The 26,312-nt window shown below is 50.6% G+C and overlaps 13 protein-coding genes and 1 non-coding gene across 14 annotated transcripts; 9 read left to right on the top strand and 5 right to left on the bottom strand.

Annotated features, from left to right (window-relative positions):
• Positions 1-56: 56 nt before the first annotated feature.
• On the bottom strand, positions 57-1,533 carry VE01_06357 (uncharacterized protein; the record flags this gene model as incomplete). Its single annotated transcript, XM_018275806.2, has 4 exons — positions 57-449; positions 501-575; positions 631-1,051; positions 1,117-1,533. 4 exons carry the CDS (start codon positions 1,531-1,533, stop codon positions 94-96), a joined length of 1,269 nt encoding a protein of 422 aa, XP_018128584.1. The 3' UTR covers positions 57-93.
• Positions 1,534-1,753: 220 nt separating this feature from the next.
• On the top strand, positions 1,754-4,063 carry VE01_06358 (uncharacterized protein). Its single transcript, XM_018275807.2, has 7 exons — positions 1,754-1,962; positions 2,032-2,176; positions 2,203-2,273; positions 2,332-3,020; positions 3,077-3,263; positions 3,312-3,701; positions 3,764-4,063. Exons 2-7 carry the CDS (start codon positions 2,044-2,046, stop codon positions 3,869-3,871), a joined length of 1,578 nt encoding a protein of 525 aa, XP_018128586.1. The 5' UTR covers positions 1,754-1,962; positions 2,032-2,043; the 3' UTR covers positions 3,872-4,063.
• An 864-nt stretch (positions 4,064-4,927) lies between these two features.
• Positions 4,928-6,770, top strand: VE01_06359 (uncharacterized protein). Its single transcript, XM_018275808.2, has one exon. It carries the CDS (start codon positions 5,146-5,148, stop codon positions 6,592-6,594), a length of 1,449 nt encoding a protein of 482 aa, XP_018128585.1. The 5' UTR covers positions 4,928-5,145; the 3' UTR covers positions 6,595-6,770.
• Positions 6,771-7,064: 294 nt separating this feature from the next.
• VE01_06360 (uncharacterized protein) lies at positions 7,065-9,090 on the top strand (the record flags this gene model as incomplete). Its single annotated transcript, XM_059463792.1, has 5 exons — positions 7,065-7,269; positions 7,376-7,827; positions 7,883-8,073; positions 8,139-8,433; positions 8,487-9,090. Exons 1-5 carry the CDS (start codon positions 7,213-7,215, stop codon positions 9,088-9,090), a joined length of 1,599 nt encoding a protein of 532 aa, XP_059319528.1. The 5' UTR covers positions 7,065-7,212.
• A 27-nt stretch (positions 9,091-9,117) lies between these two features.
• VE01_06361 (uncharacterized protein) lies at positions 9,118-9,729 on the top strand (the record flags this gene model as incomplete). The annotated part of the gene is made up of 2 exons (XM_018275810.1): positions 9,118-9,346; positions 9,416-9,729. 2 exons carry the CDS (start codon positions 9,118-9,120, stop codon positions 9,727-9,729), a joined length of 543 nt encoding a protein of 180 aa, XP_018128514.1.
• A 501-nt stretch (positions 9,730-10,230) lies between these two features.
• VE01_06362 (uncharacterized protein) lies at positions 10,231-11,178 on the top strand (the record flags this gene model as incomplete). Its single annotated transcript, XM_018275811.1, has 2 exons — positions 10,231-10,804; positions 11,144-11,178. The coding sequence occupies 2 exons, from the start codon at positions 10,231-10,233 to the stop codon at positions 11,176-11,178; spliced, it is 609 nt and encodes a 202-aa protein (XP_018128512.1).
• Positions 10,835-14,768, bottom strand: VE01_06363 (uncharacterized protein). The gene is made up of 2 exons (XM_018275812.2): positions 13,869-14,768; positions 10,835-13,817 (listed from the first exon to the last, which is right to left on the bottom strand). The coding sequence occupies exons 1-2, from the start codon at positions 14,198-14,200 to the stop codon at positions 11,705-11,707; spliced, it is 2,445 nt and encodes an 814-aa protein (XP_018128637.1). The 5' UTR covers positions 14,201-14,768; the 3' UTR covers positions 10,835-11,704.
• A 950-nt stretch (positions 14,769-15,718) lies between these two features.
• VE01_10802 (uncharacterized protein) lies at positions 15,719-16,478 on the bottom strand. Its single transcript, XM_059464253.1, has one exon. The coding sequence runs from the start codon at positions 16,281-16,283 to the stop codon at positions 15,978-15,980; it is 306 nt and encodes a 101-aa protein (XP_059320236.1). The 5' UTR covers positions 16,284-16,478; the 3' UTR covers positions 15,719-15,977.
• Positions 16,479-16,757: 279 nt separating this feature from the next.
• Positions 16,758-18,338, bottom strand: CUE5 (ubiquitin-binding protein cue5; the record flags this gene model as incomplete). Its single annotated transcript, XM_018275813.2, has 3 exons — positions 18,150-18,338; positions 17,234-18,074; positions 16,758-17,176 (listed from the first exon to the last, which is right to left on the bottom strand). Exons 1-3 carry the CDS (start codon positions 18,183-18,185, stop codon positions 16,758-16,760), a joined length of 1,296 nt encoding a protein of 431 aa, XP_018128516.1. The 5' UTR covers positions 18,186-18,338.
• A 5-nt stretch (positions 18,339-18,343) lies between these two features.
• On the top strand, positions 18,344-20,834 carry VE01_06365 (uncharacterized protein). Its single transcript, XM_018275814.2, has 2 exons — positions 18,344-18,831; positions 18,881-20,834. The coding sequence occupies exons 1-2, from the start codon at positions 18,610-18,612 to the stop codon at positions 20,687-20,689; spliced, it is 2,031 nt and encodes a 676-aa protein (XP_018128579.1). The 5' UTR covers positions 18,344-18,609; the 3' UTR covers positions 20,690-20,834.
• A 307-nt stretch (positions 20,835-21,141) lies between these two features.
• VE01_06366 lies at positions 21,142-21,231 on the top strand (the record flags this gene model as incomplete). The annotated part of the gene is made up of 1 exon: positions 21,142-21,231. It is a non-coding gene; the product is annotated as a tRNA-Phe (tRNA).
• Positions 21,232-21,447: 216 nt separating this feature from the next.
• On the bottom strand, positions 21,448-24,046 carry VE01_06367 (uncharacterized protein). The gene is made up of 3 exons (XM_018275815.2): positions 23,825-24,046; positions 22,882-23,775; positions 21,448-22,831 (listed from the first exon to the last, which is right to left on the bottom strand). Exons 1-3 carry the CDS (start codon positions 23,948-23,950, stop codon positions 21,569-21,571), a joined length of 2,283 nt encoding a protein of 760 aa, XP_018128515.1. The 5' UTR covers positions 23,951-24,046; the 3' UTR covers positions 21,448-21,568.
• VE01_06368 (uncharacterized protein) lies at positions 23,836-25,153 on the top strand. The gene is made up of 2 exons (XM_018275816.2): positions 23,836-24,479; positions 24,540-25,153. Exons 1-2 carry the CDS (start codon positions 23,977-23,979, stop codon positions 24,655-24,657), a joined length of 621 nt encoding a protein of 206 aa, XP_018128511.2. The 5' UTR covers positions 23,836-23,976; the 3' UTR covers positions 24,658-25,153.
• Positions 25,154-25,455: 302 nt separating this feature from the next.
• On the top strand, positions 25,456-26,308 carry VE01_06369 (uncharacterized protein). Its single transcript, XM_018275817.2, has 3 exons — positions 25,456-25,553; positions 25,647-26,137; positions 26,192-26,308. Exons 1-3 carry the CDS (start codon positions 25,491-25,493, stop codon positions 26,214-26,216), a joined length of 579 nt encoding a protein of 192 aa, XP_018128578.1. The 5' UTR covers positions 25,456-25,490; the 3' UTR covers positions 26,217-26,308.
• Positions 26,309-26,312: the final 4 nt, after the last annotated feature.

Genomic DNA, 26,312 nt, shown 5'->3' on the forward strand with positions numbered 1-26,312 from the left:
TATAAGACGTTAAATAGCTAAACACAACTACAGGTCTTGCGTTTATTCTATTACTACTATCGTGCTACACCACTGATACAAAAATTAAGATAATCACGCTGATGCTACTATTTTGCCTTTACAAGCGCCAAATCCAACATGTCCCAGCCCGCTCTTGCCTTGCACTTGTGCCTTAAATTCTATGGTGTCGCCGTCCTCTAGGAACGCCCGGCTGATATTCTGTTTCCCTGAAAACTGTGCTTTCATCTCATAGGGATCGATGCCATTTCGCGTTGCTTCTAGAAAGCACCCAAGCTCTCCTCGAGTTGGTCCGGATAGTGTACCTGTGGCAATAAGATCCCCTGGTCGCATTGGGCACCCGCCTACTGTATGATGCGCTAGCATTTGAGCAAAGGAGAAGACCACGTGCTTCGTATTACATTCCGTCACCGAATATGTTCCAGAGTCATCTATGTGACATTAGCTTAATGACGTGTTTCGACGGCAACTGAGAGACTGACTTTCTAGCGACACTCGAATCGGGATATCATATACCGACTGCTTTTCGTCTTGGTTCAGATAGGGAAGCTGTGGATCTTTCCAGGCATAAGTTGAGCATGTCATACCAAATGAAGAGCATAGAGTACTAACCGGCTGTTAAAGGCGTGGTTCGGAATGGTTCTAGAGCTTCCAAGGTCACAATCCACGGTGAAATAGTGGTGCAGAAGTTCTTCCCATTGAAAGGCCCAAGCGGCGTGGACTCCCACTGCTGGATGTCTCTTGCTGACCAGTCGTTCATCAGAACAACGCCAAAGATATGGTCTTCTGCCTCATTAACATCAATGCGGCTTCCCATCTTGTTGCCGCGCCCAATGAATGCAGCAAACTCAACTTCAAAATCGAGTTTCTGGCAAAGACTTTCGGTAGGGATTCCATTTAGGACAATTTGGCCTCTTGGTCGATGAACAGGCGTGCCTGAAATGACAACTGACGATGCCCGACCATGATAGCCGACAGGCAGACTCGAAAAGTTTGGCGGGAGTCCCATTCCAGGCCGAAAGATGTCACAGCACTAGCCAACTACGTTAGCAATAGCCATGGCATCAAGGACGATCATCAGCCAGGATTGCCACATACATTTTGAGCATGATACAGGCCGACGAAGAAGTCGGTGTAATCACCTATGTGCATCGGCATGTGCATTTTTGCTCTAGACAACGGGACAAGAACTCTGTCCCTCCGATCTCGATGATCGCGCAAGACTGGGCCAAGCAGAGTACTTTCACTTAAGATATCTTGCATCAATTTTCTTACATCATGATGAACACTCTTTCTTAAACTTGCGTACGCATTGATCGTCGGCTCTTCGAGCGTCGAGCTGTCGAAATCGATTGCAGCAAAGACCTTTTCCTGGGCTAGAGCTTTGAGATCCAGTACATAATCCCCAATTGCCACACCAATTCGCTGGTCCAGGTCATCAGTGCTGAAGACGCCATATGGAAGGTTCTGTAACGAAAAATCGGAGCCATCTTCAATTGGAATCCACGAGGCCATCGTTTTGCGTTATATTTAAACTATAATAGTTTAAATATTTGTTGTCGGGGCTACAGATTTGCTTTGTCTATACACAATTCAATAAAGAGACATACCTTTCAAGAGATTAAATATGAAAATACTCAACGCCTCTGCAATCCTATCTGCCGATGTATCAGGCTAGGAGGCGGGCCATTAATTAGTTTTCCGATTCGGAAAATAGGTTCGGCCCTGGTAAGATCCTGGGTTATTTTCCGGACAGACTAGCGGGCCTTGTGATTCCCTCACCACACGGTCTGTTTCGGGTTGGGGAGAAGTCCTCCTGTCGAAGCTCCTAAGTATGACAGGTTCTCTGATTCACATCTCTTTTCTTGGACGGACAATCACGTGTAACATAGTGATTCAATGTTCCCCATTTTCCGAGCGCACTGTTGTGAAGTTTTACCTTAAGTAAGATCCCAAATCCGGGGTCCCCAGAAACCCCACAGTTCTAGAGTTGTCACTAAGCCGAATACAAAGCATATACAAGGCATGGAATCTAAGATTGATACTCAACCAGCCGTTCGACATGAGGAGAACGCGGGGCTCGAAAAGCATCAACTAGCTCATGGCATAGTCGATGCTGCACATTTGTTCCAGGGAATGCACGTCGATCCCGAGAGGAGTTTATCATTGCTAACGTATTGCTAGAGGATAACAGTGGTAAGGTGACTGGCCGGCTTCTGCTTCCAAGACCTACAGATAACCCCAAAGATCCGTTGGTAAGTCTCGCTTCATTGATATAACTTGAATAGACCAAAGTCGACTAAAAAGATACAGACGTGGAGTTTGTGGAGGAAGCATCTTTGCCTCGTCACTATCTGCTACTTCGTCTTTATGTCGAACTACATCACGGCCTCCATCTCACCGATTCTTCTCCCAATTCTGCTAGACTTCAAAATTACCCTGACTAAGGCAAGCTACCTCATCACGTTCAACATCCTTTTCCTAGGGATAGGAAATATATTTTGGATTCCTCTCTCGCTGAAAATAGGGAAGCGCCCCGTTCTTATCCTAAGTTCTGCCGTCTTCTTTGCTTCAAGCATTTGGTCTGCTCGTGCTCAATCTTGGGGATCATTGTTTGCGGCACGAATTATTCAGGGGTTCGGAGCTAGTTCATCAGAGGCTCTGGGTCCAGCCATTGTGGCAGACCTCTACTTCCTTCATGAGAGAGGAGCTAAGGTTGGGTTTTACACTTTCATGATTGCCAGTGGAAGTGCTCTTGGTGGCGTCTTCTCTGGTCTTGTTGCAAATGCAAACCCGGATTGGCGATGGGTCTTTTGGATGAACGTCATATTGACAGGAGTTTGCTTTCTGGCTACTGTCCTTTTTCAAGCGGAGACAAACTTCGAACGACCGCCTGAATATGAGACCGGCGAGGGCTTAGAAGCGTCCCAATTGCCAGACATCCGGGCTCGATCGAATGCGAGCTGGGCAAAGTCACTCAGTGTGACATCATGGTACGACAGGTATGCAGCTTTATTCCCGTGCTTATCTTGCTGTGTAGGGCACTGATCAATCTCAGGCAAACCTCAATATGGCGGCTTTGGTGGAGGCCTTTTCTGACGCTCCAATATCCTGCTGTCGTTTGGGGATCTGTTACTTATGGTGTGACTTTAGGTTGGGTTGTCTTCCAACAAACAGCCAATGCATCAGCTTTCCCCCAACTTTATGGATTCAGTAAACTTGCCCTCGGCAACGTCAACATTGCGGTGAGTTTCTTTGGGAGAGGTGCACACTCCTATGCTAACTATGTGTAGAATCTAATCGGCTCAATCGTGGGATGTCTTGTTGGAGGCCCCCTGAGCGACTACCTGGTCGGTATCATCTCAAAGCGTCGTGGTGGCTATTTCAAACCCGAGTTCCGCTTGTGGTGTCTTATACCATCTTTCCTATTTGGACCTATTGGCCTAATGCTCTGGGGTGGTGGGCTTGGGGATCATTTACCGGCTATGGTCGCAATTGCAGGTTCTGGAATCACCTACGGGGTGCTTTGTGCTGTTCCAACTGTTGCGATGACCTACGTCGTTGATTCCTATCGGCCGCTGGCTGGAGAAACAATGACAATCCTTACGGCTTTCAAGAACACCTTTGCTTTCGGGTTAAGTTTTGCTGTAGTTCCATGGCTGGAAAAGGATGGATTCGTTAAGGTAAGTTCGTTCTTACATGCTTCTCGCATGCGTAAAGAGCTTTGCTGACAAGTCTTGGAAAGGTCTCTGGGTGGATGGTCTTGATCGAGGGACTCATATTTCTCACCGCCATCCCGATGTATATATACGGTGAAAGGGTCCAACGATGGACAAGCAAATTTGAAGTATAAGAATCAGCAAGGTTTGGATGAAGCTGTCCGGCATCTATTTCTGGGTGGCAAGGAAGTAGCGACTGTCCGGAAACTATTTAGCAGAGCAATATTATACCGGATGAGGTCAATTGTTAAAGGAACCTCGGAAAAGTTATCTTTAAAGGCCGTGTAGATAACTCAACTGCTTCCTGAGGCCCTTGTCTAAGAAACTAGTAACATTCTTCGTAATATCTTGTCGGTATGCCATATGAGAGCAAAAACACCGAGAATATTAATATTTTAAACATTTGAGTGCCTGCGATAACTTTAATGATGAGTGATTAAGTGGTTGTGGTGGGAATGCGTAGTATCCTGTTGCAATCATAAGAACTACCAGGGTACTAGGTGGGCGGCTGAAATTGTAGTTGACTTACACGATACTCTGATTCCTTCGTTACGGCATCGAGATTTAAGTAACTCATTTGATTTTGCGCAGTAGAAAATCAGATCAATCTATGCGCAGAAAATACTTCATCGTAAGTATTTCCTTGATTTTGCCAGACCGCGGTTCTCGAGCTGACCGTCTGTACTTTGTTCTCTCGTGTTCACGATACAACACGAGCGAGCAAGTTCTTAGATTTTAGTTTGAATTTCATATTTCATCCCTACCGGCCAGTCTGCCAATTCACCTCCTCATCAGATCTGCCAGCACCTTATCTCGTATGTCCGGCCCCTCCTCCTATCATTCTGCCATCCCACTTCCCAACGTCAACGAACGCTCGTGAGTAAAAAATAAGTCACATCCATCTTTCCAACGACCGCCGTTCGTTGACCAGGCCAAAAAAAAAGAAGATAAAAAAACAAAAAACATACAACAGTGGGTATTCGCTGGTGGTCACCCACCCAACTACTAATCCACCGATCTCAAGCTTGTGTATGGCAGAGCGGACGGGATGCCCAATTCTCTTGAGTCTATGGTCGTATGTATTAGTTCTTGACGCACGGGGGTATATATACCAAATAAGGAGGAGATTTTTGGCGGCCCTCACTGGTGAGATCATTTGGGACGTGTTGCTGCTTTGAATCGGGATATCATGGGACACGGGGTCGGGATATTACCCCACGGGACACGGGGTCGGGTTATTACCCCGCAGATTTCCCCGCTGTGTGTCGTTGAACTTACGGCACCCCTTAGTCCTGCCGTTGAACCCCTAGAACTCCTTAATAAAGAGAGGAGGGGGCGACAAGAATATGCTCAAGTCAGACTGCCTCCATCTCTATTGTCTTCGGAAATCCCTTTAAAATTCGACAAAATGGTTGGAAGATATCTTATTCAGAATGCCACAGTGATCTCAGTTGACGCTGCCATTGGCATTGTTCGTAACTGTGACGTCCTTATTGAGCATGGCATCATCACTGCAGTCGCTCAGAACCTCCCCACCTCTGCAGACCTCACAATTATCGACGCGACTGATGCCATCGTGTCTCCTGGGTTTGTGGATACACACAGACATACCTGGCAAACCCAGCTGCGAACGATAACTTCGGACTATGTACTATCAGACTACGTCGTCAACATCCGCAATATATATGGCTCCTGCTATACTCCTCATGACGCATACCTAGGCAACTATTGTGGAGCCCTAGAATCGATCGATAATGGCATCACGTACTTGGTTGATCATTCTCATATCATGAACTCTCCTGATCATGCGGATGCAGCCGTCAAAGGTCTTCAGGACTCAAAAATCAGGGCGGTCTTTTGCTATGGCTTGTATGAAAACCCCGCTTGGGAAGGCTCGAGTGTGAACAAGGAGCAGGAGATAAAGAACCCGAAATGGAGATGGGATGACGCCAGGCGCATTAGGGAGAAGTACTTCAAGTCCAATCAACCTACCGACCTCCTACGATTTGGGTTTGCCCCTGCTGAAATAGAACGGGGCACACTCGCCGAAGCCATTGATGAGGTTGAATTTGGTAGATCACTCGGATCTGCAGTAATTACTGGTCATGTGGCAATGGGAAAATATGATCGTGGAGCCCATATCGTTCGCAATTTCGAGCAGAGGAATATTCTTGGCCCAGATCTTTTGTTTAGTCATTGTGCAACATTGCATGATGACGAACTAGAAGCTGTCAAGAAAAATGGTGTCTCTCTATCGAGCACTCCAGATACGGAACTTCAAATGGGAATGGGTCATCCAATCGCCTTTAAAGCGCACAAACATGGTTGCGTTGCAAGCATTGGGATCGACATTACCTCAAATAATCCTGCGGACATGTTTCAACAAATGAGATTACTTCTTCAAGCTCAGCGACATTTGGACAACGAAAAACACGCCGTAAGACTTCCAAAAGTATCACAGAGGTGCGAAGAAGTTCTTGAGATGGCAACCATTGGTGGCGCAGCAGCTGTGGGATTGCAAGACGTCATCGGTAGCATCACTCCTGGCAAAAGAGCTGATCTTCTCATTACTCGCTGTGATTCGACCAGAATGACTCCCGTGCATGATCCTGTTGCAGCCTTGGTGTTGTATGCAAATGCTTTCGATATTGATACGGTCTTCATTGATGGGGAGTTAGTCAAGCACAAGGGGCTGCTGACGGGAGTGGACTGGCCCAAGGTACGTCGAGAGCTTTGTGATTCAGCCGCATCTATCATGGAACGATCAAAGAACGCTCCTACTGAGGAGATCAACGTTGCTATCATGCAGATGCTTCAAGGTTTTGCGGGCGATGGAAATGGGACCGACGGAGCGTGATGCATGTTTTCTATTGGCCGCCTTATACTGCTTGATCTCGTTAAGGACGCCCCGAAGTTTGCGCATTAACTTCAACATTTGAGACTAAGGAGCTTGATTTGAAAGTTGATCCTTGAGTTTGTCATGTAAAAAGCGTTTATATAACCGTTAGATATTAATAAACGACTTAATGGATGCTTCTGAACCCTTAAAACCCCTATCCTAGCTGCACAAATAACCGTAACATTGCAAGCACCGGTCTAGGGAGAGAACTGTGAGTTATTGTTAACAACTAATAATGATGAATTTGATGATTGCTCAACAGGGAGATATGACACCCTAATATATTGCATGAATTGATCCAGTCTACCTAGGCTGCGTAGTATACCACTTAGAGCATCGCGTCCGAATAGGGGAAGGTGTGTAAACCTAACTCGAACTTTCAATTTTCCGAGGTTTTCCGAACCCCGCATTCCCCAATACCCCGCACTCCCTTATATTGTCCCTTGCTCGAGTTATACCTTCCCTTTGGATTCATGCATGATCCATCTGTTATCAAGCTCTACTTAATACTAACATCATAAACGCTACGGATAATATATGAGATTGCATTTATGATCGGAAAATTCTAAAATCCTTATGTTGGCAGCATCGGGACGGCCACGCAAGGCCTGCAGCCAATGTAAGGGCCATAAGGTACTGACTGAACTTGTGAACTGAACTTGTGACCCTGGCACTTGCAACGCTTTACAAGCACCCTTTTCAAATCCAAATCACGAATAAACAGACTGATGTTAAGCAGGTCCGCTGTTCGGGTGATAAGCCGGTCTGCAGACGATGCTCGCGCCTAAGACACGCTTGCATCTATAGTGCCAAGAGTGTCAATAGTGTCAATGTCCCTCAGGTGGACGGAACGTCGAGTTTATTGCAAAATGCGCGCGTAACAGATACTCCTCCGACACCAGTATCTACTACCACCCCTAGTCGAGAAGAAGGCCATTCTACCTACCGAGGGAGTTATGGAGCAGAAACCACCAGAAACAAGTACCCGATTCCCCCATTGCTGTTGACATCACCCTCGCAAGATTACAATCTCGGGATTCCTGAATCGTTGGTTTCTAGCCTGATCGAAGTATACTACTCTGATGTGTACAATGCATCTCTGCTGTTGCATAAGCGCATGTTCTTAGAAGCAGTAGCTGCAGGTACAGCTCGTCCTCAAGTTGTTCTGAGTGTCTGCGCGATTGCGTCAATGTATGATTGAAAACTCTCAACTCTGGATAACATAGTTGACCTTTTTTATGTTCAGTTTCCATCTTGACTCCAAGAACCAGACTTCCCTCAAAGAACATGGATTCAGCACACAATGGGCCGAGCGTGCAGGCAAGCTTGCGTTCCAAGAAGTCGAAAGCCCGAACGAAGATAACATTGTGGCATTTATAAATCTAGCGCTTTTTTGGTACAGCCAGGGATCCTGGCGGAGGTCTTATATACATAAGGGTATTGAACCTGAACCCGTTTTCTTTAGTTTAAGGTGTTTTACTAACCATTTCAATCGACTTCAGGCAATGCTCTGCAGCTGGCACATCTCCTAGGATTTGGAACCGAAAGACCTGACAAGGCGGGTTCCTTGGAATCAGAGATCCAGCGCCGTCGCTTCTGGGCATGTTATCTTATGAATTGCCACGCACCGGAGTCTATGTCCGTGCCAGAGATATCGAAGACGGCACAAAAGCTTAGACTTCCCTGGCGAGACGAAGATTTCGAAGCTGGGTTCTGTGCGGAGCCAGGGGTCTCCCTGGATTCTGGACAAAGCAACGAAGGTATCTTCTGCGAATTGGTCAAGGCCATGACATATTGGTATGATCGATCGACCGGTAATGCATACCTGCTCTAGAGCTGACAATATCTAGGCGTGCGGTTTTTAACTTGATCAAATCACCTGAGTCTAGCATTAGCGCTAGAGTTTCTGACATCCATGCCCTCGATGCTCAAATAGCGGAATGGTGGTCTAAACTTCCTACTTCTCTTCACTTGACGCCTTCTAGCATCTCAGAAACGCCTCACAGTGTCCTGCCTAAACTCCTACTCATCCACACCGTCCATCACCAGTGTCTCTGTGCTCTACACTCCTCCATCGTTCCTCTTTTTTCTTGGGGCGCAAGTGATAACACATGGTTGACTGCACGAAATCTCTCAGCACAAATAGCTTTCGAACACGCTTGCGAGGCTTCTACACTTTTCGAAGCGATCCTTACGAATTCCAACGAATCTAGTGCCATCCCAAGTTTTATTGCATATGCAGCCTACTGTGGATGCGCGATTCAGATTCCTTTTATGTGGTGCTCCGAACCATCAGTCAGGGAGAAGGCACATGCAAACGTCAGGACGAATATCAGAATGATCCATCTTTCGGCGAAGTACTGGAAGTTTAGCGCGTTGTTGGTAGGGTTTCTCTCTCCCATTTTCCGCCGCAAGTCGGACATGATTCAGGACCGAATGATAACATTCGAGTAGGAAATCCACTTTCAGTATCTCTACAAAATGCACGCGAAAGATCCGGTTCCTCTCGAAAACGAACCCAAACATCTCGCCGAGGGGAAATTAAAGGGATTTAGAATCAGCGCATCTCATGCGCGTGATTCCATATTGGGGCATAACAGCATTTTGTGGAGCAGGGGTGATGGTTATGCAAAATCAGGCGAAGAGGTTACCGATCTGGGGATTCAAGATGAGAATAGTCTTCAACCTTCCGGCTTAACGGGCCAAGACTGTAAGTGGAGTCTCTTACCAAGAATTGCGAGAGCAATCAAAACTAATCGTACCTCTTTTGCCACCGTAGTTTCTAGGACTATCACCCCACAGAGCCAGTGTCGTCCTCCCTCGCGGGCACCTATAGCCGAAGAAGATCAGCCACTCACATCTGCGGATCCCAATCCGACGACCATTGTTCAAGAGGACCTCTATGCTCAGCCATCTCCAACTCTGGATTTCTTCCACCCGTTTCTCGACCCCGAGATTCTGGATGGTTTCCCCGACGGCGAGGTCTTGGATTTCTCGCAATATGGGACGATTCCAGCGAGCTTTGACTTTTTCGACGGTTGGGCTCTTGGTGCTGGAGAGGTTCCGGAGACTAGAGGGAACGAGATGGGGTAAGGTGAGCTAAGGAAAGGTAATGGAAGGAAAGGAAGGTAAGGTGAGGAAAAGGAAAGGAAAGGAATAACGGTGTCATACTACTAGCCGGAGCAGCATCCATCTAAGCACACACCATTGCATCCCACACTTAGTAATTCTCCTAAACCACCATGCCCTCTCGGGTTTATGGCGCGGAATTTACAAACCAAAAGTCTCACGGCCGAGGTTCACGGAGCAATATCGGATCATTGTTGATGTTGGTAGTGCCGGGTCGGGATATTGGCAATACCGGATCATTGTTGACATTGGTAGCACTGGGTCGGGATATTGCGTTTAAGGTTACACTTTTCCGATCATGATCGGAAAATTAGAAAGTTGCATTTCCAACTGTCGGATGGGTCTAGAAAAGCACTTTTCAATCCACAAGTTTTAAGTAAGAAGGTACCCCAAGCCTCGACATCAAAATCCCATCTCCTTCCTTCCACGCCTCGAACGAACAACTAGCCTTGCATTAAGACAAAGATGTCCACCACCACCACCACCACGCTCCCCTCCAACCTCCCCAACCCCACAATCCACATAACAACCCACTCCCCCACAACCGGCAAAGCGCACCTCCACTCCTCCACCCAAAACGCCTGGACCTTCCTCCGCTCCTCCACCATCGGCTTCAACGTCATCTACACCACCTCCCAATTCCCCGCCAGCCTTTCCTCCAACACCGACATCACCACGCACGAGAAAGTCGTCCAATCCGGAACCCTCGGCCTCGTCCAACCCCACGGCACGGTGTGCCGCATCGTCGATTTCGGACCCCAGCACGAGCCGCTCATGCACCGCACGCAGTCGCTCGATTACGGCGTCGTGCTGGAGGGGGAAATCGAGATGGAGCTCGATGGGGGGGAGGTTAAGGTGTTGAGGAGGGGGGATGTGGCGGTGCAGAGGGGGACGATGCATGCGTGGAGGAATCAGAGTAAGACGGAGTGGGCGAGGATGTTGTTCGTGCTGCAGGATTGTGAGCCGGTGGTTGTGGGGGGGGAGAGGTTGGGGGAGGATCTGGGGGGTGAGGTGGAGGGGTTGCCGGGGAGTGGGAATGGTGAGTGAGTTAAGGGGGGGGTGAGGATGGGTTGAGAGTTGGGGTATGAGGCGTGCTGAAGTGGTGTTGGTGAGAAGATGAATATATAGTGTTCGAGGGCGCTAGATGATAATGTTCGAACTCGTAGATCCGTGGTTGTTTGCCGACTAAGGTCTCGGTAGGAAGGTATTAGACGTAGAGTTTCTGCATTTAGCCTCATCAACACAGCTCTAAGTTCCGCAGAATCCATATTTTCTTCATTGTGCACGCCAACCTACCCTCTAAGATTCAAAGCCCCCTAGCAAGCAACAGAATAACATATTTCCTTCCCCGTTATCTTCCTTACTAACCTTACCACAGCCTTTCACAAGCTGATTAAGAGCTCGCTCAGCTAGGTTTGGTGGTGCGGGGGTTAGTTAAGTGGCTGGTTGTTTAGTTTTGATATGATAACTAGTCGCGCCCCTTCCTTCCTCCTGAAGGGGAGGTTGATATGATGTAGTTTCCACCAAGAGCCATCCTCCATCCCATCCCATCCACATATATCGCAAACAGCATCACCATTATCATCACCACGAAGACGCCACGGAAGAAGTGAAATGAATAGATAAAATAAAAAAACAACAAAAAATATATGCCGGCCCATAGCCATAATTACAGTGTACTCCTTTCCTCCCCACCTCCCTGGCAAAAAAAACGATCGGGGTGGGTGGTGGGTCATGCTTTCATATACAAAAAACACAGATGCTGCCTTTTTATATCCCTCCCTCCAACACAAGACAGACACATCGTCATCAAGAAGAGCGAACAAAAAGAAGCCCATTCCCATTCGCGCCATGCCGTTCCTTTCCGTCTATACAAATTACCCCCCTCCTATGCAACCAACCCTCCCACCAACTAGAGAATCGAGGGAAAAAACGGGATTTACTCCCCATTCCTCAACCCCCAAGTCGGCTTAAGCGCCGCAATCATATCATCCTTCGTGCTCACGCTATCCCCGGGCAACCTACTCACACGATGCGCACCATTGCGAATAGCCTGCAACTGCATCGCCGACACGCCACTGCGATTACTCCTAATACTGCCCGCATCACTCATCGTATCCTGATCCCTAAACACCCTCTTCGGCGGCGCAAAATCCAACGACGTGAACGTCCCCGACTTCCTCAGCGAATGCGGGCTAGGAATCACCGCAAGCTCATCGAACGCGCTCACAAGTGGCCTGTGCACAGGGACAGCAGGACTATACGGTCTGCGCTCACCCATGGGGCTCTGAGAGCGGCCCTGGGCGCGCTCTTTGTAGCTCGTGGGTGCGACGAAATCGGCTGCGTTCATGATGGCGAAGCTGTCATCCTTCAGCAGAGCGGGGGTGGGGATGGTATTCAGATCCGCGAGCGGAGCCATGGGGCGTTTCTGCTGGGCGGTGTTGGGGCGACGGTTTGAGGCTGAGGAGAAGGGGCGGGGTTCTTGGAAACCGGGCGCGGGGCCGCGCCATTGGTTCATGGAGCGGCCGCTCATTGAGCCGTGGAAGGCGCGGGGTGGGCCGTTGGGGCCAGGGCCGTAGTTGTTGTTGTAGTTCTGGTTGAAGCCTGAGCCTTGCGAGCCGCGGGGTGGTGCTTGGCCCATGAACCTCTGTGCGCCGGGAGGAGGAGTGAAGGCGCGACGAGCCATGGGTTGTGCGTAGGGTTGTTGCGGGATGGGGGCTTCGTAGGCATCGGCGTGGGGGTCGTAGTATGCCCCGTCGTCGTAGTCTTCGTAGTACTCCCCTACGGGCGCGGGCTTGGAGTCGTCGAAGTACTCTTTGTAGAAGGAGCGGATGCGGTTGGCGCGGACTTCGGGGTCGTCGGACTCGACGGCGAGAGTGGGGGGGAGAGGGCGGAAACCCATGGAGATGCGGCGCGGGTCGACGCCTGGGGCGCCGAGGCCGGCGTTGGCGTATTCCTCCGGGGGGACGTCCATGGAGTAGCGGCTGGCGCGCTTCATGGCGGCCTCTTGGGTGGGGGATGGGGGTGTGACGACGAAGCCGTCGTTGCCGTAGTCGCCCTGCAGCCAGTTTTCGTCGTGGGTAATTTGCGGGATCTCTGGGAGGGGAGCTTTTTCTTGGGGCAGTGACTGTAACCTCGGTGGGCGAGGGTTCGCGGGTAATGAGTTTGCGAACTTTGGTGGTGAGTTCTGCTGGGGAGCACGGTCGTCATCTAGAGAGGTTGGGCCCATGGGCATGTCAAGAGCGGCGGAGTCGGAGAAGGGGGATTTCTCGTTGTCTTTAGGGGCAGATGGTGGTGGGGTCTCCATGCGACCTCCTCCATTGACGATTGAACCAAGGTAGTTGTTGCTCAGTCTGAAGCTCGAGGTATTACGTTCGCCGTCCTTAGAAGAGTTAGAGTCCCTGGGGCTCGATGGCAGTCCCTTTCTCTGAACACCTCCGTCAAGAGACGAGTTCTTGGGGAAGTATGCAGGTGCAGGTTCGATGTGTGCGGGTCCGTTCTCAGGCAGAGCGTTCTTTGCCAACGAAGCTTGGCGAGGAGGTGGTGAAAACTCGTTGTTCCCATCAGTGCTACCCATCTGGCTGGCATTGCGAACCAAGCCGAAGGCAGTAGTTGACTTTCCACTGTGGCCGGTGTGGCCAGTGTAGGTCGATGAGCCGTCACCACGTCTTGGAGCTGCTCCGAATCCGCTGCGCATGGAAGCATTGTCATTTTGAAGTTCGTTCACCGGGCGATAAGGGTCCTCCTTGTTGTGGATCGATCTTGACAGGGAATGCAGGGACTCGGTTGAGTTGTTTAGTCCTGGTGGGAGAAGATAAGGGCTGTTGATGATGTCCAAAGACAATTGGCCTTTGTGGCCTGGCTTCTCGCTCATATCGTAGTCCGACAAACCATTAGGGAGCTTCCTGCCCTTCTTTGCTCCAGGGTGAGGTTGCATTCCGAGACCAAAGTCAAGGGACTTGTGCTTATCGTTGGCATCCTCCTCTCTCACCTTGCGGATGTGTCTGCGGTGCAGGTAGATCAAGGCAATGATAATGATCACAACAGGAACACTGGGTCACGATTAGCAGTGGATTTACCCACAGGAAACATTGTCAACTCACGTCACACCGACAATGATAGCAATAGTCGAAGATGACGCGGAGTACGGCTTCTCACACTTCGAGGAAGTGTCATTAGGTCCGCACTCGGCTGTTGTAGATGCCGCAGACGCACTCGACGTAGTACTATCGCCAGACGAAGAACTATCCGTAGTATCACCTGGCGGGGAGCGGGGAACGAGAAGAGAGGGCGTGGGTTGGGTGTATGATTTAATCAGAGTCGGAGCACCGCCCATCGTGAGCGGCCAGTGGATGTCATTGAGGTGCGCCTCCTCAGCGGCCTTCTTCTCGAGAGGAAAGTCGTGCACATCGTCAGCGGCACGGCGGGTATCCATGGTGGATTTGTGGTGTCGGTCCTGCCGTGAAGCCTCCCGTGTATGTGAAGGCTTCCGGAAATGAAGGTGGTGGTGGTGAATTTGTTGGTTGGGGTCGAGATGCGGAGACAGTGAACTCGTAAGTGTAGGCTGTCACGATGTATGATGACTTTCGATGCGATGGATTTCGTCGACCGGGACGGACGCTGGTTCTATGCTATCCTGTATTGACTGATGCTGCTATCATAGACGTCGTGGTAGAATGAAAACAATCGACAAAAAACGGTACTCTAAGGTCGTTGAACTGGCAGTGGTGCTGGTGGACCGGTTGAAAAGAGTGACTTGGAATGAAGGACTTCGGGGTCAGGATTCGAAATGAGGGACAGTTTATTGCTGTAGTAGCAAATGTAGGTTCTAAATGAATGGCAGTCCTGCTCGGCAGGGACTATTGAATTATGGAAAGACGCAACTTTGGATTGTCGTGATGGCGGGTTACATCAGGCTGGATCGTTGGGTGAAGTCGACGAGGAGGAGGAGGAGGAGGAGGAGGGAACGAAAGGTCAAACATAGGACGAAGGCTCACAGGTGCGTCGTGTGAGGAGAAGTCCGTGGAGAGCGCGGATGGGTGGGGGGGGGGGAGGATGCGCGGTGAGTAGTACTGTGTTCGGTCGAGAGCGATAAAGTACCTGCGTGGGTTGGTGGAGGTTGCAGTACTTCCGACCACTTCAGACCACACTTCAGACCACTTGGTGGTTCCTCTGGGCTGCTCGGATGGGTTCTCTGGGTTCGATGGTGGGCCTTGGGACGGTACAGGACACTGCAGACGGTGAGGCGCAGGAACCTGGGGGCTTGACGGGATGCTGGAAATTGAAACGGATATCCCCTCCCCTCCACTCTGACCTCTCAGGGGTCGCGGGCCGGGATGATGCGCCTATGCGAAACGCCGGTCGTAATTATGATTTAGGTGATGGAGATGGAGGGTATACATCACAAATCGATCGGCTGTTGTTTACAAAAGATGATATTAACGCGTTTTTATTTACTGTTTACTGCTATTTTATCAAGTTCATATTGGTGTCTTGAATGTTGAATGAGGTAGTAGAGTTAAGTTAGATACATGATTAAAATGTGCATTACCATTTATTGGCTATAGTACGACATTCTATATATATGCATCCAACCCCTTCATCTGTCGCCCCCACACCCACAATCTCCCTAATCCCAAAGTAGCTTAACTCAGGAACAATCAACGAGATTGAAGTCTGGCAGGGCGCACAACAGGCCATTAGAGGCCACCAAAGGCCAACAAAGGCCACCAAAGGACCAACCAAATCGATAGTCGGCCGTCGATAATTGGCCGAAGCCTCATTTGTACCCATCCCTCTACTATCCTGTACCCATCCTCTTCTCTACTTGTACACTGCAGTAACTATACATTCCTTTCACCCAAGCTATAGACCGTGGAACGTTCCATACCTCCCCCATCCCCCCTCCTGATTCGACGAGAAAAGAAAAAACCAGCTCGTCAGCAAAAAGAAGCGTTCCTTTCCAGTGCATACACAAGCATATCTCCCCCAAGGCAGCCCCCGCTAAACAACCGAAATGAGTTGCTGGGTGTTAGGGCCAATATTTAATCAATTTCTACATTACTAGAAGCAGGCAAGTATGCTAGGTGGCAAGCAGGCAAGCAAGTAATCTACGGAGGACTGCACAGTGCTAGATTAGAGCAAGGGAAGTAATGCTTGCTGGTGGTGCGTGTTGGACTTTGTGCACCTACCTGTACCTGTGCTCATTCGGCTTACGCCTCACCCGGCTCGGTCGCGTTCGAGATGGTTCTTTTTTCTTCATCCCACCAAGTTCCGTCTTGACCAAGTTGTCTTGACCAAGTCTTGGCCAAGACTTGGAGACACGGCTCGGCGCTGTTTGACGTGTGCGGGTTTCTGGGAAGGTGAGGAGGAGAGGATGAGATGTGACAGAGTGGCGGCTGATGATTGATGGTACTACCCTGACAGGGAGAGAAAGAGCTTGGGGGAGCTGGGAGCTGCTTCAGCTGTCTTGTCTCGTCTTGTCTTGTCTTGTCTCGGCCCCACATGAGGTCATTCATGATGGTTTGTGGTTTGTGGGATGGTTAGACAGCGAGTCAGTTGAGTCGCGATGATACTACCCCAGAACGCGAAAATGGAGAGGTAGGGTAGGTATCATAAGTAGTAGAGGACGTCCTCAAGACGCGAAAATGGGTAGGTAGGTAGGGAGGTATCATAAGTAGTAGAGAACGTCCCCAAGACGCGAAAATGGAAAGGTAGGTAGGTAGATTAGTATCATAACTACTAGAGAGCGTTCCTAAGACGCGATTCTGGAGAGGCGGTAGGTAGGTATCATAACTAAGATTAGTAGAGATCGTCCACCACCGTCATCATGTGTGTTGCCCGTCGAAAACATCAATGTGTTCCTAAACTAGAGCATCCACTGACTGTCGTTAAACTGACCGTTAAACATCAATATGTTCAATTTCACCAGCCCTCCCACCCTCCCATCCTCCCAATGAAATGCCCATTACACATCACCCATCCACCCGCACTCAAGCATCCTTAGCCCCATCCTTCTTCTCATCCTTCCCAGCCTCAGCAGTCTCCGACTTAACCTCACTCCCCTCCGCCGCACCCCCACTCTTCTTCACCTCCTCCTTCCCCTCCTTCACCCCCGCCTTAACCTCCTTCTCATCCTCACTATCCCCCAAACTAAACGGATCATTGTCCCCCTCCCCCACCGGATTCGGATCCACCGAGCTCAGCGGCTGCCACTTACTCTGCTTCCCCGACGCCGGCGTCGTCGCTGCTGCGTCCTTCGCCGCGCGCCCGCCCCCATAAACATCGATCTCCTCTGGCGGCCCATCCTGGAACGACACCTTGCGACTCCCATCATTCGACCTCGGCGTCGCGGGGGTCGGCTTGAAGAGGTCGGGGTTTGCTAATGGGCGGGTGGAGCGGCGCGCGTTGCCTGGGTGAGGGTTAGGAAGGGAGGTCGAGCGAGGAGTCACAATGTGGTGGAGCTCACTAGTATCATCGTTCAACTGTATTCCCGTGAAGTCATCGCTGAGGACCTGCGGATCGGCATCATAGCGACCGGAGTCCCCGCTGCGCCTGCCCGTGTCGCCGCGGCGCGAATTGTACTGCTGGTTCTGGAAGCCCTGGTTGTAGCCCTGTTCCTGGCGCTGCTGCGCATCGTGGATGTCGCTGAGGTCGTCGCCGTCGATGCGCTTCTTGAGGTTGGTAAACCATCCGTTCACTTTGCTCTGGGTCTCGATGAAGCCCTTACGGAGGTTCTCTTTGATCACTGGCAGGTCGTCATCCATGAAACTGTACTCATCCTCCTCGTGGTACGAACCTGAGCGCTGGTTCGGTCCGCGTTGCGGGCCTCCCCTGTTGCGGTTGCGGTCCTGGGTTGAGTCGAAGTGCTCAGCCAGCTGTCGTGCGTAGAGCTCATCCGCCTCCAACTGCGTCAGTTCTGGTCCAGCACGAGCTGGCCTAGGTGGCTGAGGAGGTGCCTGTTCAGCTATAGCAGCCGCCTCAGCAGCTGCCTCTGGATCGGTCATTCCAAGGAGGGCGTTGAATGCAGGTTCGATCTTGCCGCCGCTAGCAATCAAGACGGCCTTGATAACCGCGGCCTCCACGCCAGGGAACGCCTCCTTCAGGGTATTCTCCGCCTGTTGTTGCGCGCTGAGTGGCCGTGGGGGCTTCGCGGGTGCCTGTTCGGTGGTCGTACCTGCGGCTGGCTGGCCGGCGGGAGCTGTCGTCTGCTCACCGCCGCTCGCCACAGGCGTTTCTTGAACATCGTCGTCGTCCATTTCGAGTGGTCGTGCGGTGGTTGGGGATTCGGCGCCGGAGCTGGTCTTCGTCTGTGTGAGTATGTGAGTGAGCTAGCTGTAGTCTGTAGGATGACGTTGCATGGATGGTGGTGGAGGCAATCCTACCGGTGGTGGGGATTCGGTTCTCTTAGGAGAGGACATGATTGTCGGAAGGGGGGGTTGGGGAGGGATGGCAAAGATGGTTTTATATCAAGCTTGGTTGCCCTTGTACGCGTACGTAAATCGCGGAGGATCTTTAAAGTCGTCGTAAGTTGCTATAAAAAGACGATCTGCTTGCGCCTCACGACTTCAACGTCTTGAAATCATGTACCGCTTCGGGTGACGACGCTCTAGCCACCGAGGGGCTAATCCAACGCCACATGCGACGCTTGGCACAAGGCTGACGTTTTGGCCGTAAATTTAAGGCATAAGATTTATGCGCCACTGAATTGTCCCTTCAGCCTTCTCACTCTTCCCAACCCATGTGAGAGATAGAACCATTCCGAGAGTCGCGACGGAAGAAGTATGATTGAGAAAACAGGATTCATTACATGATAGGTCAGAGACAAATAGGGTTGTTTTAGCCATGGCGGATTTCGATCTTGCTACGAGCTTCATTCCCTCGTTATATAAACCCGCGTCACTACTGCCCATAGCAAAGCATCGTGAGAGTCTTCTTTATACCATTGAAACCCATGCGGTTACTATAGTGGTGGGTCAGACCGGGTGCGGTAAAAGCACCCAGCTGCCCCAATTCTTGGAAAAGGCTGGGTGGTGCTCTGAAGGCAAGGCCATTGCCATCACTCAGGTGAGTTACCCTTTCCCCAGTTGAGATATCGGAGTTAACATCAGGATAGCCTCGAAGAGTAGCTGCTACGACAGTTGCCACGAGAGTAGCTGAAGAGTTTGGATGTACGCTTGGGCAAGAAGTTGGATATTCGATCCGTTTCGAGGATGTGACTTCGGCGGCCACGAAGATCAAGTTCTTAACCGATGGGCTTCTCCTACGAGAGGCATTGGTGGACCCGTTATTATCTCGATATTCCGTTATTATGGTTGATGAAGCTCACGAAAGATCTCTCAGTACAGATGTTTTATTAGGAGTTCTACGGAAAATTCACAAGAGGAGGCCGGAGCTGAGGATCATCGTGAGCAGCGCTACACTTCAAGCACACGAGTTCCTCACCTTCTTTACTGCCGAAGACACTGCCACCGCGAAGGATGCAGGCGGAACAGAAAGTGGCAAAGATGCGGGCGCGATTATCAGTCTAGAGGGCAGGATGTACCCGGTCGACATTCTCTACACCGAGTCGCCTGCAGAGGACTATTTAGAGATGGCAATCCAAACAGTTTTCGACATTCACACGAAAGAGCCAGAAGGAGATATCTTGGTCTTCCTAACAGGCCGCGAAGAGATTGATAAAGCGGTACAAGCAATATCAGAACGATCAGCACAACTACACCCCCGCGCAGAGACAATGATGCCGCTTCCCCTATATGCAGGCCTCTCCACAGACCAACAAATGTACGTTTTCGAGCCCGCACCCGAAAACACACGCAAGGTCATCTTCTCCACCAACATAGCCGAAGCATCCGTAACAATCGACGGCATCATCTATGTAGTCGACAGCGGCTTCGTCAAACTCCGCGCCTTCAACCCCACGACCAGCATCGAAACCCTCACCGCAACTCCTATATCCAAAGCCTCGGCAACCCAACGAGCCGGGCGAGCAGGTCGCACAAAACCAGGGAAATGCTTCCGCCTCTACACCGAATCCGACTACGCGTCCCTCCCACAATCCAGCATTCCCGAAATCCAACGCTCAAACCTCGCCCCTGTCATCCTCCAGCTCAAAGCTCTAGGCATCGACAACATCGCACGCTTCGGCTTCTTCACCTCTCCCCCCGCCGAACTCGTCATCCGCGCCCTCGAACTCCTCTACTCCCTCGGCGCGCTCGACACATACGCCAAGCTCACGCGACCCCTGGGCGTGCGAATGGCCGAGCTCGCGATAGAGCCCATGCTCTCCAAAGCCCTTCTTAGCGCCTCATCATTCAACGTCCTGAGCGAAATGCTCACCATAGCCGCCATGACGAGTCTCGGCGGCAGCGTATGGATCGAGCACTCCGACGAGCGCAAGCGGCTCGAGATGACGCGACGGAAATTCGCGGCTGAGGAAGGGGACCATCTCACGCTGCTGAATGTGTATCAAGCGTTCATCACTACGGGAAAGAAGGATGTCAAGTTCTGTCGCGACAATTCACTGAATTTTAAGAGCATGACGAGAGCGGTGAGCGTGAGGGGACAGCTGAAGCGGATGCTCGAGCGCTTTGGACTCGTTGTTGATGAGACGTTGAGTAAGAACGCAAATAAACAGGCATTGGGTACAGGTAGTATGGATAAGGGAGAAGCGATACGGCGGTGTTTGACGACGGGGTTCTTTGCGCATGCGGCGAAGATGCAGCCGGATGGGACGTTTAGGAATGTAGCGGGTGGGACGGTGTTGCATGCGCATCCGAGCTCGTTGATGTTTAATCGGAAGGCGGGGTGGGTGGTTTTTCAGGAGGTTATGGAGGTGGGTGAGAAGACGTATGTTAGGGAGGTTACGAAGATTGAGAAGGATTGGTTGGTGGAGTATGCGCCGGAGTTTTATAAGGCGAAGTGATAAAAGGTATTATACAGGGAGTTTAGGGCATAGACATCGTACACTGCTGGTATATCCTTTACATGAACTCATCTATACAAACCAACTATGGCAAATATTGTTGTTAATTAAATGGTGTTCAGGGAAATTTGAATTTATTTTATGCTACATGATTTTATGTTTGTAGGCGAAAAATAAACATAATAAACCCAGCATCAATAAAATACCAGATACAGCCAACCACCAAATCACAAGTAAAACCCTATAATTAACAAGACTCTCTAGCCGTAATAAAAACATGCAAAAGTCCAACATCCAACATCAACCTGCCTTCATTACCCCCAGCCTGACTCACCCCCCTCCCACCCCAGTCGACGTCACCCCTCCCAACCCCAACCCCAAAACGCCGGGACCATCGAAGCGAGCCCTCCACATAACCCACAATACGCAACCTACCCCCAACAAACCACCCAAGCGGCTTTAGCTCACTTGGGAGAGCGCCAGACTGAAGACAACTTCGGTTCGATATCTGGAGGCACTGTGTTCGATCCACAGAAGCCGCATTCATCTGCGAATCGGGGATTACCTCGATTAACGAACACTTCTTTTTTTGCCATTTTTTTCTTCTGTGTGGGGGTGGGTTGTGCGCGCACATGGATGGGTGGGTATTTGGGAAGATGAGAGACATTGTTCCAAGGCCTCGTGTTTTTTCTGCATGGTGACTGACTGACTGGAGATGTGCGTCATAGGTTGATTTTTTTGAAGATCGATGGGGTTTTCTCTATGTTTTGTATTATTTCATATTGTGGTTGGTATATATATATATGCATCTCTAAAAAACAAATCCGAACACCACGCCCAATGCTTCCCACAATGCCGCTGTACTGTACTGTGTACCATCTATGCCCTGTTACCCTGTCTCAACTGGACATTCCCATACCTCTGAAGCAGCTGGCGAATTATCATAACCCCAAACAAGACCGAACCGTATGTGCGAACAGGCCCAATCGCCTCTGGAGCCACTGCATTCGAAGCCACCAATATGTACACCGCAGCCGCAGACTCAACAGCAGCAAGAATAGCAAATGCGACGCTCCACTTCGAGGCCGTCTTGGATATCGCAACTGTAGTATGATCCATAAGTGAGCGGAGCCCAATGAGTATACACCCCGTCATCGCCGCCTGAGTCATCGACCTTGAGTACTCTGTTGGCCTATGGAATGAGAGGTTCCAGAACCACAGCAATACACCGAGAGCCACAGCGGTGAGGTTCCCAGATAACACCGATACTGGTGAACTATCCTGTGACTGCGCTTTCTCCCTCGCAGCCCGCTCATTCTCCGCTGCTTCTCGCTCATCAAACGAGAACGCCGCTCCAAACGCATCCGCCAACCCTGTCGTATCCTCAAGAGAATCAGGTGGAAAGAACTTCGGCTGCGCAAAAACAGCGTCCTGACGACTGGACTCTCTAGGCGCCTGGGAACCCTGACCTGGCAGCATATTAGACGTCATTTTATTGAAGAAGTTCTGCTTCACCTCCTCTGAAGGGGCTGATAGTAGAGGCTGGTTTGGCGGATTTCTAAGTTTTCGTGCTGGTGTGATTGGGGCTGGGGGGACTTTGAACCAGAAGGGTGAGGATTCTGGGCCAGATGGCGCTTGGTTGAAGTGTTGACCGTCTCTTTGGGCGGATAGGCCGCTGTTGAAGGCGCGGTGGACGGATTGGCTGGGCATCCATTCCATTTCATCTGGATCTGGAGCGTTGGCAGCCTCCATGGATGTTGATTGTCCAGTATTAGATTGGTACTTGCCCAGAGCTCCCCTATTAGTTGGTGAAAATGGTGATGGCGAGCCCGTGATGCTCAGCGCCGAGGTTGATTTTGATGGAGTTTCCCGATTGCGATATGATATATTAGAAATAGAACCAGGGGAATCCCAAGGCTTCGATTGCGCAAAATTTGTCCTCGGCGTTCCTTGGGACGATACCGGCGAGGAAGCTACGACGGGCTCTTGAGAAATGCTATTTAGAGCTTCGTATAAGCTATTGGGAGCATGGGTAGGTGATGCTGTTGATTTCCGTTTAGCAATAAGAGCTTCGCGGTCAGGCGTTGATGAAAATAGGGGTTTCGACCTGGCGGTGACCTTCTTGGTTGTCGTCATAGAAATCTAAGAAAGTTAGTACGCCCGAAGGTAAAGCATTTAGCTATTGCACTCACCCAAGCTGTGAAGGCAAACATAAACGTATGCGCAGCCATATTTATCGACGATTTAGCATCGGCGAGAATCGATTTACCATTGATGTACCAAAGGAGTCCACGTGTTAATAGCAGCACAATTTGGTGGGAATACCAGGATTCCAGGCCATGAACCTTATGAAGCCCATTCTTAATCGTATATCGAAACTCCGGATTCCACCATAGGGAAGCCAGGGAGAGCAGCAAGCTTGCCGCAGCTAAATCGGGAAGACGCGGTGCTACAACATCTGGAAGATGCGACACAGCTGATAACACGGGGTTGACCAAGCGATAGAGAAACGGGCGAGAGGGGCCCATTCCGTCGAGGATCGAATCTCCCATGATAGAATCCTCCTCAAAGGAGTCCACCACAGCGGGCTGAAAGCCCCCCACGAGGGCCAGAACCTCACAAGCAAGCTGCAAGTAGATTCCTGATGCCCAAGCTACCTTCCCCCCGGATTGTATTCTTTCTAACCAAGTGCGCTTGGCCTTTCGTCCAGGGCCGCCATTCCTTCGGGTCCTCTCCAATTGTCTTCCATGCGCATCGACCTTGGCGCTGTAGACAGCGCGCTTCATGCGATCCTGGACCTTATCTACACAGTTTTCGCAGACCTGGGGATACCGCTCTTCTAGTTGCTGTTCGAAACGTTCGATATTCCGAGACAATCTATCGTAATCGGGATGATCTGGATCTTCTGGGAGGTATTGCGCTAATGAGGAACGATAGAGATGTTGATTTTTGATGCATGTTTGGCAAAATACCGAATCGTCAGCCGACGCCGTCGACCATGTTGGAGGAGGAATGGCCTTCGCAAATGACCTGCCCGGCGAGGCTTCTTCGAAAGTCGCTACCGGAGGATCCGTAATATCTCCATTCTGTAATGCGTCAGGAGTTATCAATGCAAGCAAATGAATCGCGTTTTACCTCGTCCAAGTAGTTTACAGCTTCGCAGTTGGCGCACTCCCACTGGCGAACGCTACCATCCTGCCTGCGCGTTGACTTTCGGTTACAATAAAAGCAAACGAGAGGTCGACCCAGCGAGGAAGCCATGCGTTCTATGCATCTAGTTCCGTTGTATGGACAGAAAAATCGCAAATATTCGCAGGCTTTGTGTTCCAACTTTTGTTGATTCTGCCGTATTCCCAGTCAGTCTGTTGATGAACCACCGCCCGGGGGTGGCTGTAGGGGTGGTAGGCGGTGAAGCGCACTGCGTCAACTTAGCGTCAGGTCAAGGTGGTGCTGTAGCTTTGCGGCTCATACACAGCTCCAGCCAGGAACACAACTTTCTCATATGCAGGATGGCGTCGAGCACTCCATCACCCACCCAATTAATACACGCGTACAGACACTTGTACAAGGCCCTGCTGCATGCAGTTAGATATTCGAAACCTAGCCGCTATGTTGTTCGAGATGAGCTCCGCTCCGCCTTTCGAAAGTCCGATCCACGCGCATACGATGGAGGGAAAATTGCTCGAACACTCGAGTTTATTGAAGGCGCTGGCAGGGAAAAAGGCATAGAAAACCAGATATTGAAGAATATGTGTCAGACGGAGCATATGAGAAAGTACATCGCCACGACGTAAGTTGAAGCCGAGAATGGACCAGTCTTTTGAGAACCAAGCTGACGGATTTATTATAGTGCGACGCATAGGTCAAAAGGACTGGCTGGGGCTGCTAAAGCGAAGTCATTCGAACATTACAACAGCACAATTGCAATGCTGAATGATAGCATGGGCATGTGTTTACCAGTGCACTGAAATAATGCAGCATGACCAGATCCGTGATATACAAGACGCCAGAAAGGGAACAACACCAGGCCAGCCAAGTCCAACCAAAGCAGAGAACACCATAATTGCTTGGACAACAAACTCAAAAGGGCAGGAAATATGTCCATAGTTTGGCCTGCCGTGTCAACGCTACGCAATATGGTTGTGGCCAGGAACCTCACCACGGATCCAGAGCCAACAACTCGTCAGACACTGGCCGGATAGACACAAAATTCTACACCAATGGCTGTACACCTATATTGGTGGAAGACCAGCAACTTGGCCATATGCCCTCTTCAATTGGAGTGATCTGAGGAGGCGGCATGGGCACAGCTATCCTCCTGCAGGCGATCAAGTTAAGATGAATACATCCGGACGATAACTGCAATATCATAGGCAATTGCCTCCGAGAATAACCCTGCCGGGCGTCCCAAACCAATACTCTAATGTAAGATTATAATAAATGTAGATTATCATAATATCAAACGCTCAGCGTTGTGTACATAATGCTTGATTTCGACTGTTCAATGCTCCCATAAGTGAAATTACTAAATAAATCTTTAATTCCGTGAAGCCTACAATTATAGACCCTCCGATTGTAAATTATTTAGCCATTTATCAAGACTTTCTCGTAGATTCGTTGTAGTTCACATATATAGTGAAAGTAGGCGTAAGAGACATTTACCACCAAACCTTACATAGTAGGGTCGGGTCCGGAAAAAGCTTGGCTCCAGCTCCGGAACCTCGCAACTTTAACGACAACCACCGCCAACTTCACGCAACGCCGCACCACCACCCTCAATTGACAGCCAACACCCTTCGCCATGTCTTCGAAAGTTGCACAATCGGCTGTCAAAGCCACCCGCCGTGTCATTCCCGTGTCCGAGGTACGCTCTTCCCCCCAGCCACTCCCCCAACACCCTCCCTCCCTCACCTCCCACCACCACCTCCTCCTCCCTCACCACTAACCCCCCTCCCAGAAATACACCGTCCAATCCACCGGCATCTACGAGCGCATCCGCCGCATCTTCGCCGTCGACCCAACCCGCTCCAACGGCATCCCCCTAAACCCTCAATTCCGCAACCCCACACCCGGCGCCCAGGACCCACGCACCATCGACGACCGCGTCACTCTCCCCGCCGCCGACATCGCCGGGAACCCCTACTGGAAGCGTGACACGCGCCGCAACTACGCGCGCGCGAGCGTTGTGGGACAGGGCGAGCTGGTGCAGCTACTGAGCGTGGGGAATGCGAAGGATGGAGCGAAGGTGGAGTTGATTGGGGAGCAGGGCGAGAAGGCGTTGGTGGCTGCGAAGGACGAGGGAGAGAAGGGTCTTGCGGCGTTCTTTAGGGAGGGGGATGTGAGTGGTGTGCTTGGAGAGGGAGGGCTGCCGCCGAACCCGAGTCGTGGGGGCCCAGATGATGCACCGGTTCGGTATGAGATGCCGGAGGACCAGGCGTATCCCGCACAGTAAGTTTATTGTCGTTGATGTGGAGAGTGATGTGTGCTAACGATGTGTCTCAGGTACCCTTGCAGGACATTTGCTTAAAGAGTGATGGAAAGAAGGAGCTGGGGAGAGAGTAGATTGTATATATGATAGCCTTTGTCGACTGAGAGTGGAATAAGAAGATTCAATGAGAGCCTT

This window comes from Pseudogymnoascus verrucosus (assembly GCF_001662655.1).
Source record: "Pseudogymnoascus verrucosus strain UAMH 10579 unplaced genomic scaffold scaffold_35, whole genome shotgun sequence".
Taxonomy (NCBI): Eukaryota; Fungi; Ascomycota; class Leotiomycetes; order Thelebolales; family Thelebolaceae; genus Pseudogymnoascus; species Pseudogymnoascus verrucosus.

Excerpts from the sequence above, each read along its gene's own strand:
- VE01_06369 (XM_018275817.2), top strand. The coding sequence starts at position 25,491 with ATGTCTTCGAAAGTTGCACAATCGGCTGTCAAAGCCACCCGCCGTGTC. Across the intron at positions 25,554-25,646 it reads GTGTCATTCCCGTGTCCGAG|AAATACACCGTCCAATCCAC; the intron begins GTACGCTCTTCC and ends CCCCCCTCCCAG. Across the intron at positions 26,138-26,191 it reads GACCAGGCGTATCCCGCACA|GTACCCTTGCAGGACATTTG; the intron begins GTAAGTTTATTG and ends GATGTGTCTCAG.
- VE01_06359 (XM_018275808.2), top strand. The coding sequence starts at position 5,146 with ATGGTTGGAAGATATCTTATTCAGAATGCCACAGTGATCTCAGTTGAC.
- VE01_06358 (XM_018275807.2), top strand. The coding sequence starts at position 2,044 with ATGGAATCTAAGATTGATACTCAACCAGCCGTTCGACATGAGGAGAAC. Across the intron at positions 2,177-2,202 it reads GCACGTCGATCCCGAGAGGA|AGGATAACAGTGGTAAGGTG; the intron begins GTTTATCATTGC and ends ACGTATTGCTAG. Across the intron at positions 3,021-3,076 it reads GTGACATCATGGTACGACAG|GCAAACCTCAATATGGCGGC; the intron begins GTATGCAGCTTT and ends GATCAATCTCAG.
- VE01_10802 (XM_059464253.1), bottom strand. The coding sequence starts at position 16,283 with ATGAATGACCTCATGTGGGGCCGAGACAAGACAAGACAAGACGAGACA.
- VE01_06367 (XM_018275815.2), bottom strand. The coding sequence starts at position 23,950 with ATGGCTTCCTCGCTGGGTCGACCTCTCGTTTGCTTTTATTGTAACCGA. Across the intron at positions 23,776-23,824 it reads CTGTAAACTACTTGGACGAG|AATGGAGATATTACGGATCC; the intron begins GTAAAACGCGAT and ends GACGCATTACAG. Across the intron at positions 22,832-22,881 it reads TGTTTGCCTTCACAGCTTGG|ATTTCTATGACGACAACCAA; the intron begins GTGAGTGCAATA and ends TAACTTTCTTAG.
- VE01_06365 (XM_018275814.2), top strand. The coding sequence starts at position 18,610 with ATGGCGGATTTCGATCTTGCTACGAGCTTCATTCCCTCGTTATATAAA. Across the intron at positions 18,832-18,880 it reads AGGCCATTGCCATCACTCAG|CCTCGAAGAGTAGCTGCTAC; the intron begins GTGAGTTACCCT and ends ACATCAGGATAG.
- VE01_06368 (XM_018275816.2), top strand. The coding sequence starts at position 23,977 with ATGGACAGAAAAATCGCAAATATTCGCAGGCTTTGTGTTCCAACTTTT. Across the intron at positions 24,480-24,539 it reads AGAAAGTACATCGCCACGAC|TGCGACGCATAGGTCAAAAG; the intron begins GTAAGTTGAAGC and ends GATTTATTATAG.
- VE01_06363 (XM_018275812.2), bottom strand. The coding sequence starts at position 14,200 with ATGGATACCCGCCGTGCCGCTGACGATGTGCACGACTTTCCTCTCGAG. Across the intron at positions 13,818-13,868 it reads GCTATCATTGTCGGTGTGAC|TGTTCCTGTTGTGATCATTA; the intron begins GTGAGTTGACAA and ends ATCGTGACCCAG.